Source organism: Delphinapterus leucas, chromosome 4 (assembly GCF_059928025.1).
Source record: "Delphinapterus leucas isolate spDelLeu-1000000601 "Yukka" chromosome 4, BTC_Dleu_Yukka2, whole genome shotgun sequence".
NCBI lineage: Eukaryota > Metazoa > Chordata > Mammalia > Artiodactyla > Monodontidae > Delphinapterus > Delphinapterus leucas.
In genome coordinates, this window is record NC_143132.1 from 9,239,501 (window position 1) to 9,254,368 (window position 14,868).

A 14,868-nucleotide genomic window follows, 5' to 3' on the forward strand; every position below is an offset into this window, starting at 1 on the left:
CTTTGTTCTTGCAGCCGTCCACGGTTGGTCTGGACATGATGTTCTCGTAAACCTTCAACAAGTTCTGCAGCTTTTTAATCTCTATACAAATGAAAAGTGTTATGCCTTTAAAATGCAAGCCTGGGAGGCAGAGCCTTGTGGAAGGACTATTATGTGTATTTCAGGCTGTGGACAACGTTCTTTCTCCGTTTGGTAACACAAAGGTGCAGAGCCAGCATGATTAAGCACAGGCAACAACACAACCGTTAGAGTTAAAGGAATAGATCCAATATAGAGCCAGGTTGTTCTTTGTTACAGAACTAGAGTTATGGGTTTTGGAGAGTAACATCTCCAAATGTTAGGTAAAGTACCCTTCCTATAGCTGGGAACTTCGCAATCAACATAACTTATTACTGATATGCTAACCCTTATCACTTGGCCAAGGCAGTGTCTGCCAAGTTTCTCCACTGTAAAGTTACTTTTCCCTCCTTTCCATGCTGGGCTGTCTTGGAAGCAAGAGATAATCAAGGTGGAGTGGGTGGGGCAGAGATTGAGCCCCATCTCCTGTAGGGAGGCGTATTTACATAAACGACTGGAATTTTCCTGTTAGGCTGATCCTGGGACACGTCCGCCAACAGGGACAGCAGGGTGAAGTGGGGGTGGGCTGCCCTGCAACTGGCTCAGGGCAGACTGCGACCCGAGGCAGGGCGGGGTCGAGGCAACTTCGGGCAGGAAGTGGGGGAAGGTCCGGGATTGCGAGGCCCAGAGGCGAGGCGGAAGCTGGCGGGCCAAGGCGCGGGGTGGAGTCCGCTCTGGGATGCGCGCACTTGGCGGTTCCTTCTCTGGTGGTACGGAAGGACTGCGTAGGTTGGCTTTTCAGAGCGCAGTTCCCGGTCCACGGACCACAGGGTTTTCTTCCCCCCGGCGCACCGGTCCAGCTTTGGGGCGCTCTGACCCCAGCCGGTTTTGGCGGTGGCGCCTCCGGAACACAATGCGCATGCGCACGCCGAGAGGCTGAGGCCCGCGGCGGAAAGAGGGCTCCGCCTGGGGACTGAGAGCGTGGGTCAGTTTGGACTCGAGGCGGGCCTGGCGGCGCTCTATCCCTCCCCCTGCTGCTGTGGCTCGCTTCTTTAACTCGCGAGCATCTGGCGCGCTGTTCTGGGTTTCCACGTGGGCCTGCCCACCGCCATCTTAAAGCTGTGCCAAGGTGAGCGGGTCGACTTCCGGGGCTGGGCCTACCGTTGCCCAGGTAACGGGAACCTGCTCCTGCCGGAGCTTTCCATATACTTTAATTTTGGGGGCTCGAAAAGAGATCTGAGTTCGGATGGCCTACCCCCGCCAGGCCTGGCATGCTGCTGCTCATTACAGGACCCCTCCCCCCGTCATCTGGGAATCGTTCATTTAGCGAATGTCGACCCGAGAAGCCGCTGTGCAGGCGCGAAGGACCCTACGGTCGGGAGTTTGTAACTGGTCGGGGTCTGAGCTCGACCCCTGCCCAGCCAACCCGGCGGCCGGAAAACGGAGGGGGCGGGGGAGGGGCAGGGTGTGTCGCAGCTGTGGGGCGGCTTCACGTCTAGGGGCTGAGGACTGGGGGCGAGGACAGTGCGACCAACCGTGCTGTCGCCTTGGCGCCACGTGCACAGCTCGCTCGCCGGATCCCGGGACCCGCGCGCGGCAGGGCCGGGGGTCAGTGTGGTCGCGTCTCGGCCCGTGCGCGGGCGGGGCACTGGGGACCCCGAGGGGACGAGCCGCCGGTGGCCCTGGGACCGGACTTGCCAACTTTGGGTCGATCAAATAGTGAACCTTCCAGTGCTGGGGTGGGATAGTAATAGGGCTTGGAGTTCGTGTCTTGTTATTAATTTCAGTTCGGTAGATTTTAGTGGTTTTAAAAAAAACAGTGGTGTGGTTAAAATGCACATATATATGCACTTAAGTAATATTCATATTATGTCACTTATGTACTCATACATACATAAGGCACAGACTAGGAGGATACAGAAGTAATAGTAAAAGTCCCCTCCCCGTGCATATTTTTTAATATCCTTCCTTAAAGCCTCTTGTTTTATAAATATAAAATGTGCACAGTATCAAACTCATAAGGGATCACTGAATTTGTTCTGCAACTTTATTTTTTCATGTAATATATCTTGGACATTTTTACATCTTAGCGCATACTTGCTATTAATGGCTTCATATAGTAGGCCACTCCATTATCTGATCATGCTGGTGTGTTTAATAGACTTCATTTTTATATTTCCGAGGAAGTAATGTATAGAAACTGTAGTCATTTTAGATTTTCTTATCTCTTTGTTTTGTCTGTTCTCTTGGCTCTCATTTTCTCCCTAATCTGCGGCAAACCCCCGCTTAGTTTATATTTATTTCAGGATGCTGGTTTTAAGGACAAATCATTATTTACTTCACGCTGAAAGAGGATTTGGTTTTTTTCTCTAAGACTTCCTAGCAGATGGGGGCTTCAGGACTACTGTTTATTCAAAGTACAGATAGGTTGGTGCTTAGTAAGTGTTGATTGTTGTTGATGTACACGTCACCAAAGCACACAATTATGAAATCAGTTATGAGGATTTCTATGATTAATCAGCATGTAATAGGACCTCAAGATAAAACTGTTTTAGAGGGACCAATATAATGGGCATTCCATTACTGCGCATGATTTAGCTCAGAGTATAAACAATTTATATACAAAAACACTTTAGAGAAATGGTTTACTAAATAGTTACATTTGTATATTTAAATCTTTATAGGTACAATCAACAGTGATTATCATACAGCTGGAAAGAAAGGCAGAGATAATGCTTTTTATTTTAGATTGGGCAATTAAGCAGAAACTGCAGTTTTAGTATGAGGAACGGAGGTGGAAGAACAAGCCGAATCAGAAGACGAAAACTCTTCACAAGTTCTGAATCAAGAGGAGGTACAGTTTTGATTCTTTTGTCGCCATTGATGAAAAAAAGGAATCCTTTGTTGATTGCTATTAACACATAGCTTTTCTCAGAGGCACACGAGCAATGTTAAATTTATTTATTTTTTATTTATTTATTTTTAGCTGCGTTGGGTCTTCGTTGCTGCGCGTGGGCTAGTTGCGGCAGAGCGCGGCTTCTCACTGCAGTGGCTTCTCTTGTTGCGGAGCACGGGCTCTAGGCACGCGGGCTTCAGTAGTTGTGGCTCGCGGGCTCAGAGTGCAGGCTCAGTAGTTGTGGTGCACGGACTTAGTTACTCCGCGGCATGTGGGATCTTCCCGGGCCGGGGCCCGAACCCTTGTCCCCTGCATTGGCAGGCGGATTCTTAACCACTGCGCCAGCAGGGAAGCCCATGAGCAGTGTTCATAGAGAATACTTCTTAAAAAATATTCTTTTAAATAGTGCCATTATATTCTTTTAAACGCTTGTAGAAATACAGATATATTGCTTCAACTATGTCTTCTTTGGGGATGACTCCCAGGTTTCTGTTTCTGGTCCTGACCTCTCTGCTGACCTCTAGCTACCTAAAGGATATTAATATTTGGATGTAAATTTATCACTTCAAGTTCAGTGTAACCCAGTCTGAACGAGATACCGTATGTGAAAGCGCTTGGACCACTGGAGAGTACTACATAAATGCAGTTGTTATTTTTCATAAAAATTAATAGCACTCCTCCTAGCTGACCCCCAGCATGTCAGCACCATGGAGGTAATCTTTGACTATGTATCCTTCTTTGCTCTCTGGAGCCCATGTCCTACTAACTCTCACCTGGCCTTTCTTAGGTTCACTTCTCCCTCTCTGTTCTACCCAGAGATGACTTCAGCCAGCTCTTGGCTGGTTCACCACATTCTTGTTTTCTTCCCTGCTGGTTGTTCCACTTGTCACTGTCAGTCTAACTTTCTTAAGGGATGTAGCCTTTTTGGTATAGGAGCCTCCAGGATCCTCATTCTCTCTCTCTCTTTTTTTTTTTGGGCCGTGCCACACGGCATGCAGGATCTTCCCCAGCTAGGGATCGAACCCGTGCCCCCTGCATTGGGAGCACAGAGTTTTAACTACTGGACTGCCAGGGAAGTCCCCCTCATTCTCTTTGTGTGCTCTCTGAATTCCTGCCTGACATCAACTGCCTTTCTAAGTGGCTCCCCCGCCCCACTCCCTGTGTTGGCAGTATGTTCTCCGCTCACCATTTCCTGAACACACCTCCCACATTGCCACCTCTGCCATTCCTCAAGGTCCTTCTTCAGCCAAAACATCTTTCTTCCCTTCTCCCTTCTTGTTCAGTTTCTCTCTAACCTTCGAGGCTGAGTTGAGATCTTATGTTTTTGGTAATGCCATTTACAGTTCTCACTAACGTCACTGGGTTATCATGCTTATTGGGTATTATTCTTCAGGAGCTGTGGTTTTCCAGTTGTTTTTCATGGAAGTCTTGTTTCCCCAACTAAAGTGTTAACTTTTTGAGGGTGAGGAACATGTTGAACGCTCTCCACAGTGGTTAATAGTGCTGGGAGTGTAGTAGTTGCTTATTAAATGTTCTTGCTGTAAACTCTGTTCTCTAGGTTGTGATAACGTATTTTAGCAGCCTTAGATTTTGGATCATGTATTTTTTTGGAAAACACTTTCATTGAAGTATAATTGACATACAATGAATGTCACATATTTAAAGTGTATAATTTGATAGATTTTGACATACGTATACACACAGTAAGCCATTATCGAAATCAAGGTATGAACATATTCATCACCCCAAGAAGTTTCCTTGTTTCCCTTTGTAATCCTTTCATCTTGCGCTCTTTGAACCCCCCCTGCCTCCATCTTCAGGCAACCACTGATCTGATTTCTTTCACTATTGATTTGTTTGTTTTATAGTTTTCTTTAATCATATAGTATGCATTCTTTTTTCTCTGCCTTCTTTTACTCAGCATAATTATTTTGAGATAATTCTCTGTTGTGTGTATCAACAGGTCATTCTTTTTTATTGCTGATAATATTCCATGATTTGTTTACTTCAATTGTTCCAGCAATATTTATTGAAAAAACTATCCTTTCTCCTCGGAATTGCCTTTGCATTTTGTGAAAAGCCAGTTATCCACATATGTGTGGGTCTGTTTTAGACTTTCTTTTCTGTTCCATCGATTTCGTTGTCTGTCTTGATGACAGTATCACACAGTCTTAGTTACTGTAGCTTTATAGTAATAAAAAGTTTTGAAATCAGTATTTCGAAGTGGTTTTGGCTATTCTAGGTTCTTTGCATTTCCATATGAATTTTAGAATCATCTTGTCAAAAAGCCTGCTTACATTTTGATTTGGATTGTATTGAATCTATAGATCAATCTGGGGAGAACTTGACTTCTTAACAGTATTGAATCTTCCAACCCATAAGTAAGATGTATCTCTCCATTTGTTCAGATTATTGATTTGAGATCTTAAAAAAATTAAAAAATTTTTTAATTGTAGTAAAATTACATGTAACATAAAATTTACCATTTTAACAATTTTTAAGTGTAGTTCAGTAGTGTTCAGTACATTCACATTGTTGTACAACCAGTCTCCAGAATTCTCTTCATCTTGCAAAACTGGAACTTCATACCCATTAAATAATAACTCCTCATTCCCCTCTCCCCCTAGCCCCTGGCAGCTACCACTCTACTTTTTGTTTCTATGAACTTGGCGATTCTAGATACCTCATGTAAGTGGAATCATACAGTATTTGTCTTTTTGTGAATGGCTTATTTCACTTTCAGTAATGCCCTGAGGATTCATCTATAAAGCATGTGTTAGCAGGATTGGTTCCTTCTGAGAGCTGTGAGAGAAGGGTCTGTTCTAGGCCTCTCTTTTTGGCTTTGTTGTTGGCTGTCTTCTCCCTGTGTTTCTTGTATCATCTTCCCTCTGTTCTTTGTCAAAATTTCCCTTATTATAAGGACGCCAGTCATACTGGATCCAGGTCCACCCTGATGACCTCATTTTAACTTGGTTACCTCTGTAAAGACCCTGTCTCTAAATAAGGTCGTATCCTGAGGTACTGAGGGTTAGGATTTCAACATATGAATTTTGGGGTACACAGTTCAACCCATAATAGATGCCTTTTATTTATTTTTCTTTGCTTTTTGCACTGGCAAGGACCAGTGTGGTGTTGAGTAGTAGTGGGGAGAACAAACATCCTTCTTCTGTTTCTGATCTTAGGGGGAAAGCACGTAGTTTTTCATCTTTAAGTATGTCAGCTGTAGGGTTTTTGTTAGATATTTTTTGTCGTGTTGAGGAGGTTCCCTTCTATCCTTGTTTGCTGGGAGTATTTATCAGGAATGAGTGTCAGATTTTATCCAGTGCTTTTCCTGCATCTTTGAGATGATCTTGTGGTTTTTCTATTTTAGTTTACATTATTTGTGCATATTTTAAAATTTATTCCCTTTTATGATATGACTGTCTGAGACAGTTCATCAGAGATTTACTTTTTAAATGGTGATCTGATTGTATAGTGATTTTAATCACCAGTTTTTCTTTCCTCTCTTGATTAGTGAATGAGAGCTACAAGCCTGAATTTATAGAGCTTAAGAAGTGGCTGAAAGATAGGAAGTTTGAAGATACAAACTTAATACCTGCTCGTTTTCCAGGTAAGGTCTGACATTCAACTCTCACACGAGAGACATGTGGGCCCAGGTGGTAGGAAAGCAGGGGTGATTCTTGCAGGTGGGCTGTATTCTCTCTGGGGGCATATCATCTCCTCAACCCGACAAAAAATATCTAACATCTTCTGTTGTGTGGCAGCCTTCCTGCCTTGTAGGTGTAATATTTACTTGACCTTATTCTAAAAATGAGTTTAAGTGGCTTGTGGAGAGAAGTTCCAAAATGGTGAAATAAAATTAAAAGTTAGAAAAGGGAAATGAGAATAGAAAAATAAGACGAAGGCAGGGATAAGGATAACACATAAAAGCCATGATTATGAAATTTCATACCCCTGTCAGAGGTGAGCTACAAATTTGACTCATCTTTCCAGCAGCCCAATGTATATGGTCAACTAGCTGAATCTTAGTGTTCTGTAAACCCAGCTACATTGTTTACTCATCAGAAGTACAGGTATTTCTGGAACTTAGACCTGAGGGAAACATCTTCACTGGGCTTTTCTGGGAGGACATTGTGTAATGTGGGGACTGGTGTCCCCATCAACCTGCTTATGGTGATTTCATGGGATTTTCAAGCCATGCAGGCTGATGGGATTACCCCTTAGCTCAGGAGCATCACCGTTGTTTTCTAAGGGGAGGGGTTCCAGAGAACCAGCAGAGGTGCTTGGTCCCTGGGGGTGGCTCCAGGAGAGGAGCCCTTAGGGAGGCCTCAGCGGTATTGCCCCCCAAGTGTTGGAGGAGGAGCCCCTGTGTGGCCCTGGCGTCCACAGTCACCTGAACAGGGGTGGGTGAACATTCTCTTCTGGAAGGTGAGGAGCTTGTTGTGAAGGTTGGATTAACATTGTTTTCTGAAAATTGAGGAGCTTGTCATGGAGTTTGGGTTAACATTCTCTTCCGGAACATTCTCTCACAGAAGTTGGGCAGCTTGTTATGGGCTTGTGCCTGCATACAAGGCGACCCAGCTCTGTCCACAAGTGGGCTTGAGGTAACCACAGAGAGGACCACCTGTCTCTGTGCTACAGATCTGCTGTAGCACAGAGACAGTTATGTGCTGAGGGCCTTGAAGTTCTGTATCACAGGGCAGGTGCAGACATTTCACTTTGAAGAATATTTAGATCATATGCCTCTGAATGCTTCCCTTGGCGATTAAAATGAATTCAGGTACCCATTAGGTAATTTAACTTTGAGCAAACTAACTTCCTTATATATCACCCAAGATAAATGGTTTACCATGTGTGCCCCTGGTCCAGTGAGGCAATGTGTGTAAAGTTGTTCCCTATGTGTCAGTTATACATGATGACTTTGGGCTAAAATACTTGATTTGAACCAACTTCTATTAGGATTGCTCCTTCTTTATGATGGTGAACCATATTTATCAGCCTCTAACAGAATGTTTAACTTTCTGTTTTTGTGTGTCAAGGAACGGTCAGTAAAAACCATACTCTTAGATTTTACTGGATGGAGTTCTTTATGAGATGATCAAGGGAAAGTAGTGTCAGGAGTGGACTTGCTGTGCCTAAGGCCTGCCTACTCCTCGGGTGTCACTTTGCCTTAAGAAGGGTAGGTTTAAAATTGTCAAGCGGGAATTGGCATATGGTTTCAGTTGAATGCCTGAAAATAAGTAATCTGTCTATGGTTTGGAGCAGTGAAGAGTTAGCAGTTTTAAAAGTAGGAGCAACTTTCTCTGGGCCCACCTCCAGATTCATGGTCTTGGAGGAGCTAAAGCAAAGTGGTTTGGCAGTGATCAGAACCCAGTACTTACAGTTCTGGGGTCAGGGAACCTTCTGCCTTAGCTCGGGCTGCCATAGCAAATTACCATGGACTGGGTGGCTTAAAACAGTCATTTATTTCTCACAGTTCTGGAGGCTGGGAAGTCTAAGATCATGGTGTGGGCAGATTCAGTGTCTAGCGAGGACCGATTCCTGCTTTGCAAATTGACATCTTCTTGTTGTCCTCACGTGGTGGAGAGCTGGGAGCTGGAGCAGGCTCTCTTGTCTCTTCTTATAAGAGCACGAATCCCATTCATGAGGGCTCCACCCTTATGACCTAGCCACTTACCAGAGGCCCTACCTTCTAAAGCCATCTCACTGGGGGCTGAGAAATCAACATATGAATTTGGGGGGACACAAGCATGCGGTCTGCAACACCTTCCCTAAGTGCTTTCTATATCTTCAGCTCTTAATCAGTGTATGATAGAAGAGCATGCTGATGGGAGTCTGTCAGAATGTACAGAATTCTGGGGAGTTAGTCCTGGTTTGTGGCAAGGCTCCCAAGTTGCAAGCAGGATTCAGTCTTTAGACTCTGACCTGATTTATGCTTTGGGAGCTGACCCTAGTATTTCCTTTTAATGCTAAAAGCACTGTCCAAATCGGGGCCTCCCGGGTAGATGGATGGTAGCAGAAATTATAAGGCAGGGAGAAGTCTGTAATAAGATCCTCATGGCCACTTGCTACCTTGCCTTAGTAAGTGCAGGTTACTGTGATCTGCTTTCTGATCTACTGAATACTATATTGTAGACATACAGGTAAAGTATCTTCCGGATTTATTTGACATGCCAAGTTCTGTTCATGTGTGCTCGAAGAGAAATTTCCACTTAAATTAGCACATGAATTTTTTTTTTTTTTTTTTTTTTTGCGGTACACAGGCCTCTCACCGCTGTGGCCTCTCCCGCCGCGGAGCACAGGCTCCAGACGCGCAGGCCCAGCAGCCATGGCTCACGGGCCCAGCCGCTCCGCGGCACGTGGAATCCCCCCGGACTGGGGCACGAACCCGTGTCCCCTGCATCGGCAGGCGGACTCTCAACCACTGCGCCACCAGGGAAGCCCAGCACATGAATTTTTTTAAAAGATGACCCCACAGAAAAAAGTCCTTTCATTAGTAATTGATTTTAGGAAGGGTTCTGGCCCACGGGGATTAACTCCACAGTGGGACACACAGAAGAAATTAAGTAAGTTCTTAAAACCAAAACCATGTGTTTGAGCAGACAGACGCTTCTGGGTAGGGAGATAACTCATCAAATCAAACTTGCCAGATACCGGACGGGACTCGAGGCGGGAATTTCCTCCAGGAACCTGCAGCTTCCACTAGTCCCGCAGGCATTGACCTTTGCTGAATTATATACCCTCCTAGCTGAGAGAAAAAAGTCAACAACTGTGGATTTGAGAAGATGACTAGAGAGACTCCGTGTGATAGTTACAGGTCATACATATCGTGCCCATCGCTGCCGGAAAAGCTGTCGTCTGACTGTTGCAGGAGGGCAGCCTTGGGCACAGAGGGGTGGACGTCTGCCTGTTGGTGGCGTTGACAGAGCTGCTGCGGAGGTTAGCGTTGTGAGTGTGCTCTGGCCAAGGCCTTGGCTCACGGGGAGCAGCTGGCCCTGGATCTACCCTGCTGAGCTCGTCAGGTCACGGAGAGCGTGGCTAATGGCTGCCTGGCTGGGGTGGGGAGGGGGTAGGCCTCAGGCTTTGAGGGAGCTGAGTGAGCTTTACTGGTAATTCGGTTAAAGACTCGAGATCATTACTGGGGAAGGCCGGGTCTGGCAGTGGGTAAAAGTGGCCTGTGGGTCCAGCCTCTGAGGTTGGGTGGGCGTTAGGGTTAGGCTCCACCCCGGCTGGTGAGCTCCAGGGGAGAGAATCCAGCCTCAAGTTTCCTGTAAGAGACCCAGCAGCCTAAAGGTGATGATCTTTAGGTGTTGACTCTGAAGCTGACTTTGCCCTTCAAGATTATAAACCCAAAAGGAGGTTGGGCCATTTTCCAGAATAGCTTCTTTTTTAAAAAAAAAATTATTTATTTTTGGCTGCATTGGGTCTTTGTTGCTGAGCACGGGCTTTCTCTAGTTGTGGTGAGCGGGGGCTACTCTTCGTTGCAGTGCATGGGCTTCTCATTGCAGTGGCTTCTCTTGTTGCGGAGCATGGGCTCTAGGCGCATGGGCTTTAGTAGTTGTGGCACGTGGGCTCAGTAGTTGTGGCTCGTGGGCTCTAGAGCACAGGCTCAGTAGTTGTGGCTCACGGGCTTAGTTGCTCCCCGGCATGTGGGATCTTCCCGGACCAGGGCTCGAACCCGTGTCCCCTGCATTGGCAGGCAGATTCTTAACCACTGCACCACCAGGGAAGCCCCAGAATAGCTTCTTGATCCTTTGGTTCCCCTGGGAGTCAAAGGATGCGAGACACTCAGCTTCAGCTTTGTGTAATTTTGAAGTTCATCCACATCTTTTATGCAAAATAGTATCTCTAAGACCTTGAAGAAAGAGTAGGATTTACCCTTTTTCTGTCTTTGCATTCCTAGGTACAGGAAGAGGGCTGATGAGCAAAACATCCCTACGGGTGAGAATTTCTCTCTTATCTTGAAACCCAAAGTAGATTTTGCTGCTTTGTTTTTGTGGTTCAATCAAGTGAATTAAAAATATTTTAGACATACAGATTATTATTTTTTTTTACTTAATGTATAGTTTTTTTTTTTTTTTTTTTTTGCGGTACACGGGCCTCTCACTGTTGTGGCCTCTCCAGTGGCGGAGCACAGGCTCCGGACGCGCAGGCTCAGTGGCCATGGCTCACGGGCCCAGCCGCTCTGCGGCATGTGGGATCTTCCCGGACGGGGGCATGAACCCGTGTCCCCTGCATTGGCAGGCACACTCTCAACCACTGCGCCACCAGGGAAGCCCTAATGTATAGTTTTGAATACAGTTCTGTCAGTTAGAATTAAGTTTGCAGCGTATAAGAGACAAACCCAAGGTAACAGAGCGCAAGTGTCTCGTGCCGTCACGTGAACAAGCGTGGACGGGCAGACCTGGGCTGGTGTGCTGGTCTCTCGGGCTCCGTCCAGCTCTTATCCATGTTCTGAGAGGGAGCCCCACACCCTCAGCTCCAGGGTGCATCTCCAGGAGCTCGAGCAGCAGGACGGCGCAAGGGGTGAGGAAGGGCAGGCTTCCCCTCACCCCGGAAATTCCAGCTCCCAGCTGCCGCCATCTCCCAGCTGCCGCCAGCTCCCAGCTGCCGCGAGCCCCCAGCTGCCGCGAGCCGCACCCTTCAGGTGGGACTGCATGGGGAGCAGGAGCAGGGAGCGCGTTGGGGGGGCGGCCAGCAGTCTGTGCCGCAGCAGGGTTTGTAAATCGGATCATTACTGTAAACGCGCTGGGGATGGGCTGGGGCTGGAAGGGAGCTGCTCGAATCTGAGCATCCATAGTAAGCACGCCTGGCAGGCCAGCAGGCTGCTAACCCTCCTGGCTTCTGTCTCCTCACCCGGAAAGCAGGAGGTAAGTCATGCGGATGCTCCCCAAGGTCTGTTTTAGTTCTTCTGTGCTACTTAAAGGGTACCTAATGCACAGTTTTCTGTAAAGCTAGAAATTAATTCCTTAATTTATTTGTAATCTTAATTTTCTGTTTCAAAATTGTTCTAATTTATTTTTACTTCCTTAATTTAATTTATAAAAAAACCCAGCTGTGTATATATCTTTAGCCTAAAGAATGGTAGCTTTTAATGTTATAATTCTATTATGCTGTCTTAATTTTTTTTATTAAACATTTAAAATTGTGGTAAAATTTACACAACATAAAATTTACTATCTTAACCCTTTTTAAGTGTGCAGTTCAGTAGTATTAAGTACACTAACACTGTTGTGCAGTAGTTTTCTTTTTGAGGGGAGGTATATGACTTCACTCTGTAGCAGAGTTTGGGGGGAGAAGTATACCTCTCATGAATACAGCAGTGGCTATGGGTAGTTTTTGTTAAGATCATGAAATGATAATTGGCAGTTGCTTTACATGTACTTTCAAATGTGGCTTTTTTGTGAAAACTTTTTGAAAATTGAGATGTATTTTACACATAGTGAAATGCACAGATTTAAAGTGTCCAGTTTGATGATGAAGACATTTACCCCAGTCAAGACATAGAGCATTTTATTAAGTGCCTTTTTTTAAATCAGAAAGTCATGGGATGTCAGAGCAGGAAGGGACTGTAGTGACCATCCCAACTCAATCTTGAATCACAGATGAGGAGACCAGAAATTGAACCCAGGAGATTTTTGGCTGTGATTTTTTTTTTTTTTTTTTGTGGCACACGGGCCTCTCACGGTTGCGGCCTCTCCCATTGCGGAGCACAGGCTCCGGACGCGCAGGCTCATTGGCCATGGCTCACGGGCCCAGCCACTCCGCGGCATGTGGGATCTTCCCACACCGGGACACAAACCCGTGTCCCCTGCGTCGGCAGGCGGACTCTCAACCACTGCGCCACCAGGGAACCCCTGGCTGTGATGTTTAACCAACTTAGATGCCAGTTATGATGAAAGCAGGATCTTATATCTGGCTTCTTAGTGCTTTCTTTCTGATGTCTCTTCCTTGACGTCTTGATTTTTCTTTCTATGTTTCTGTCTCAGTGGGAGAAACTGAAAACTATAATTTGGCAGGTGGTCAAATGAGACCCTTGTGCTGGGGGGGCTGCCCTTTCTTTAGCCACTTGGCGCAGGTTATATGGCGAGTAGGCCATTGCTGGGAATAGTCACTGGACACATGGATTTCACTGGAAGAATTTTTTGGCGTGGTTTCTGTCTGTTGCCTATAGGTAGCACTATTTCTTGGTGTCAGAAAATGAAGGGGTAATATGATTCGAGCTGTCAGAGTGTTTCCACATTCCTTTCTGGTGGAAGGTTGACTGGTGGTGGGTGTCAGTCACACAATTAACCTTTAATTCTTGCTGGGGATGTAGTATCGATCCCTGGCGTGGGAGCAGCCTTGCCTGCATCTGCTGACTTAAACTGGGGAGCCCATCCCCTGAGGGCTCTTCGGTCATCGGTGGTTGGGCTCTGCTGGGTTCCTATTAGATGATTGTGGAATCAAGGACTTTAAAGACTCATTCAGGTCCTTCGCAAAGCGTGGATGTCCTAAACTTCCCTTTCTTTTTGGCAAGGAGGGCCAGATGATTATCTCATTGCCTGAGAGTTGCCTGCTCACCACGGACACAGTGCTTAGAAGCTACTTAGGGCCGTGTATTGCTAAGTAAGTGACTGCTCACCTGCTTGTCTGCGCCAAGTGCTTCTCCCTTAAAGTTTCTATCATTGGAGAGTGTGTCGTCCAAGACACAGCTCATTAGGACCCAGCCCTTTCACGTAGCTAACAAATATCTGAAATGATTTGAAAGGTTTACTCTGTTTTATGAAGTTGACTCTTAATTCATTGTAAACTGCGTTTTTAAGGTTTTAATAGGCTGCTTGGGATGTGGGTTTGAATCCTGATCTAACCTTACTAGAAAATAAGGATTAAATGGGATAATAGATTTAAATCACGGCTGAGTGCCTTGTCTCCTGACACTCCACTCTCCTCCGTTGTAGTAGGTCTTGACAAATTCTATTTACTCTTTCATTTTTACCCTTATTGTACTTGCTTGGATTCCCCTTCAGCTCTGAAGAGCTGTTGACAGTATGAGAGAGTTGGTTTTGTTTGGCAGAGAAGAGAGGAGGCCAACATGGGAGCTGAGAACTATTTTCTGGCTTATGTTATAGGGGGGTCTCTGTTTTGGGTGGGTTTCTGAGGACAGTGTGAGGGAGATCCTCAGCATAAGGGGTTTCTGAATTATAAAAGTTGAAAGATTGTATTGTTTCTCAACCCACAGTAAGTTCTGGACTTTTTTCCCCTGGCTTACTTTTGTAAGAGGGCTGGTGTATTTTCACTGGCCTGAGTAGAGGCAAGGATGCTCTTAGTATTAACATTTTCTGAAATTTTGAGTAGAACGCATGGTAATTTAGGAATCTGGACTTTGAAGGATTAATGAAAACTTTCCTAAATACATTCATGCAACATGTGATCTTTTTATTGGTAACAAATAAAAACACTGCAATGTATAATTTGCAATAGAATGGGTACATTTAAGACAAAAGCTTTAGATCTGTAACAGGTATATAATGAGCCTCTTCAGTTTTCTGCCTGGGTTAGTATCATATAATAGAACTTTCTGCAATGATAGCATTGTTTTACCTTGTGTTGTCTGGTACGGTAGCCACCAGCCACATATGGCTCAAGAGCACTTGAAATGTGGCTTGTATGACTGGGGAATTGAATTTTTAATATTATTTAATGAAAAAAAATAAAAATTGAAATAGCTGTATGTACGCAGCGGTTACTGTGTTGGATGGGGCACATCTAGGTTCTTTCCACCAGTTGCCCTCTACCCCCCAAGATTTATATCCTTAACCAAGTGGAACAAGTGAAATTCCAGCAAAAGCTTTAAAACTGGAGAACCAAGTTGGAAGCAAAGAGGTTTTTGCAAGAAAGAATCTCTGGCAAACAAAGCTGGAGCTCGGGTTAGT

General features: G+C 45.5%; 1 protein-coding gene across 8 annotated transcripts in view; it reads left to right on the forward strand.

The window, feature by feature from the left end:
- Positions 1–731: 731 nt before the first annotated feature.
- The window catches only part of SETD4 (SET domain containing 4), a 360,859-nt gene continuing 346,722 nt past the window's right edge, over positions 732–14,868 (forward strand). For 6 of the 8 annotated variants that reach the window (XR_016392952.1, XR_016392953.1, XR_016392955.1 and 3 more), the window contains exons 1-5: positions 742–1,186; positions 2,742–2,911; positions 6,468–6,563; positions 10,857–10,894; positions 13,473–13,561. Coding sequence is in view for 2 of the 8 variants with exons in the window: in XM_022552807.3 (XP_022408515.1) it covers positions 2,839–2,911; positions 6,468–6,563; positions 10,857–10,894; positions 13,473–13,561 (296 nt within the window). In the remaining 6 variants the exon portion in view is untranslated. The other 2 variants (XR_016392956.1, XR_016392954.1) reach the window with 2 other exon arrangements.